Genomic DNA, 759 nt, shown 5'->3' on the forward strand with positions numbered 1-759 from the left:
TCGGACCCACGGGTTAATTTGCACACACTAATTTTCATACATTAATCTGCACACACTAATTTGCACACACCAATTTCCACACACCAATTTGAACACATTAATTCCCTCACATTAATTCCCACACCCTAATTTGCACATGCTAATTAGCACAGCTCTCACCCAGGTGTGGGTAGTACTCCGAGGGCTCGGACCCACGGGTTAATTTGCACACATCAATTTCCATACACTAATTTGAATACATTAATTCCCTCACACCAAAATTTGCACACCCTGATTTGCATACAGTAATTTGCATATGCTAATTAGCACGCCTCTCACCCAGGTGTGGGTAACACCCCGAGGGCTCAGACCCACGGGTTAATTTGCACACATCAATTTGCACACATTAATTTGCACCCACTAATTCCCTCACATTAATTCCCTCACCCTAATTCCCACACCCTAATTTGCATACGCTAATTAGCACGTCTCTCACCCAGGTGTGGGTAGTACTCCGAGGGCTCCTCGGGCCCGGCCCCGCTCGCGTCGTGGCTCGGCGACGGCGTCGGCGGCTTCACCATCTCGGCCGTCTGCAGGAACCTGGCCGGGGGAGGGGGCAGTTCTGGGGGGGTTTGGGGCAGTCTCACCCAGGTGTGGGTAGTACTCCGAGGGCTCCTCGGGCCCGGCCCCGCTCGCGTCGTGGCTCGGCGACGGCGTCGGCGGCTTCACCATCTCGGCCGTCTGCAGGAACCTGGCCGGGGGAGGGGGCAGTTCTGGGGG

The 759-nt window shown here is 54.7% G+C and overlaps 1 protein-coding gene across 1 annotated transcript in view; it reads right to left on the bottom strand.

Moving 5' to 3' along the window:
• Window positions 1–475: 475 nt before the first annotated feature.
• The window catches only part of SMG9 (SMG9 nonsense mediated mRNA decay factor), a gene marked incomplete at its 3' end in the record, with an annotated part of 9,473 nt that continues 9,189 nt past the window's right edge, over window positions 476–759 (bottom strand). The window contains exon 9 of the mRNA XM_041488073.1: window positions 476–730. Coding sequence (XP_041344007.1) covers window positions 476–730 — 255 coding nt within the window. The remainder of the gene's footprint in view (window positions 731–759) is intronic.

Source organism: Pyrgilauda ruficollis, unplaced genomic scaffold, assembly GCF_017590135.1.
Source record: "Pyrgilauda ruficollis isolate IOZ18807 unplaced genomic scaffold, ASM1759013v1 scaffold864, whole genome shotgun sequence".
Taxonomy (NCBI): domain Eukaryota; kingdom Metazoa; phylum Chordata; class Aves; order Passeriformes; family Passeridae; genus Pyrgilauda; species Pyrgilauda ruficollis.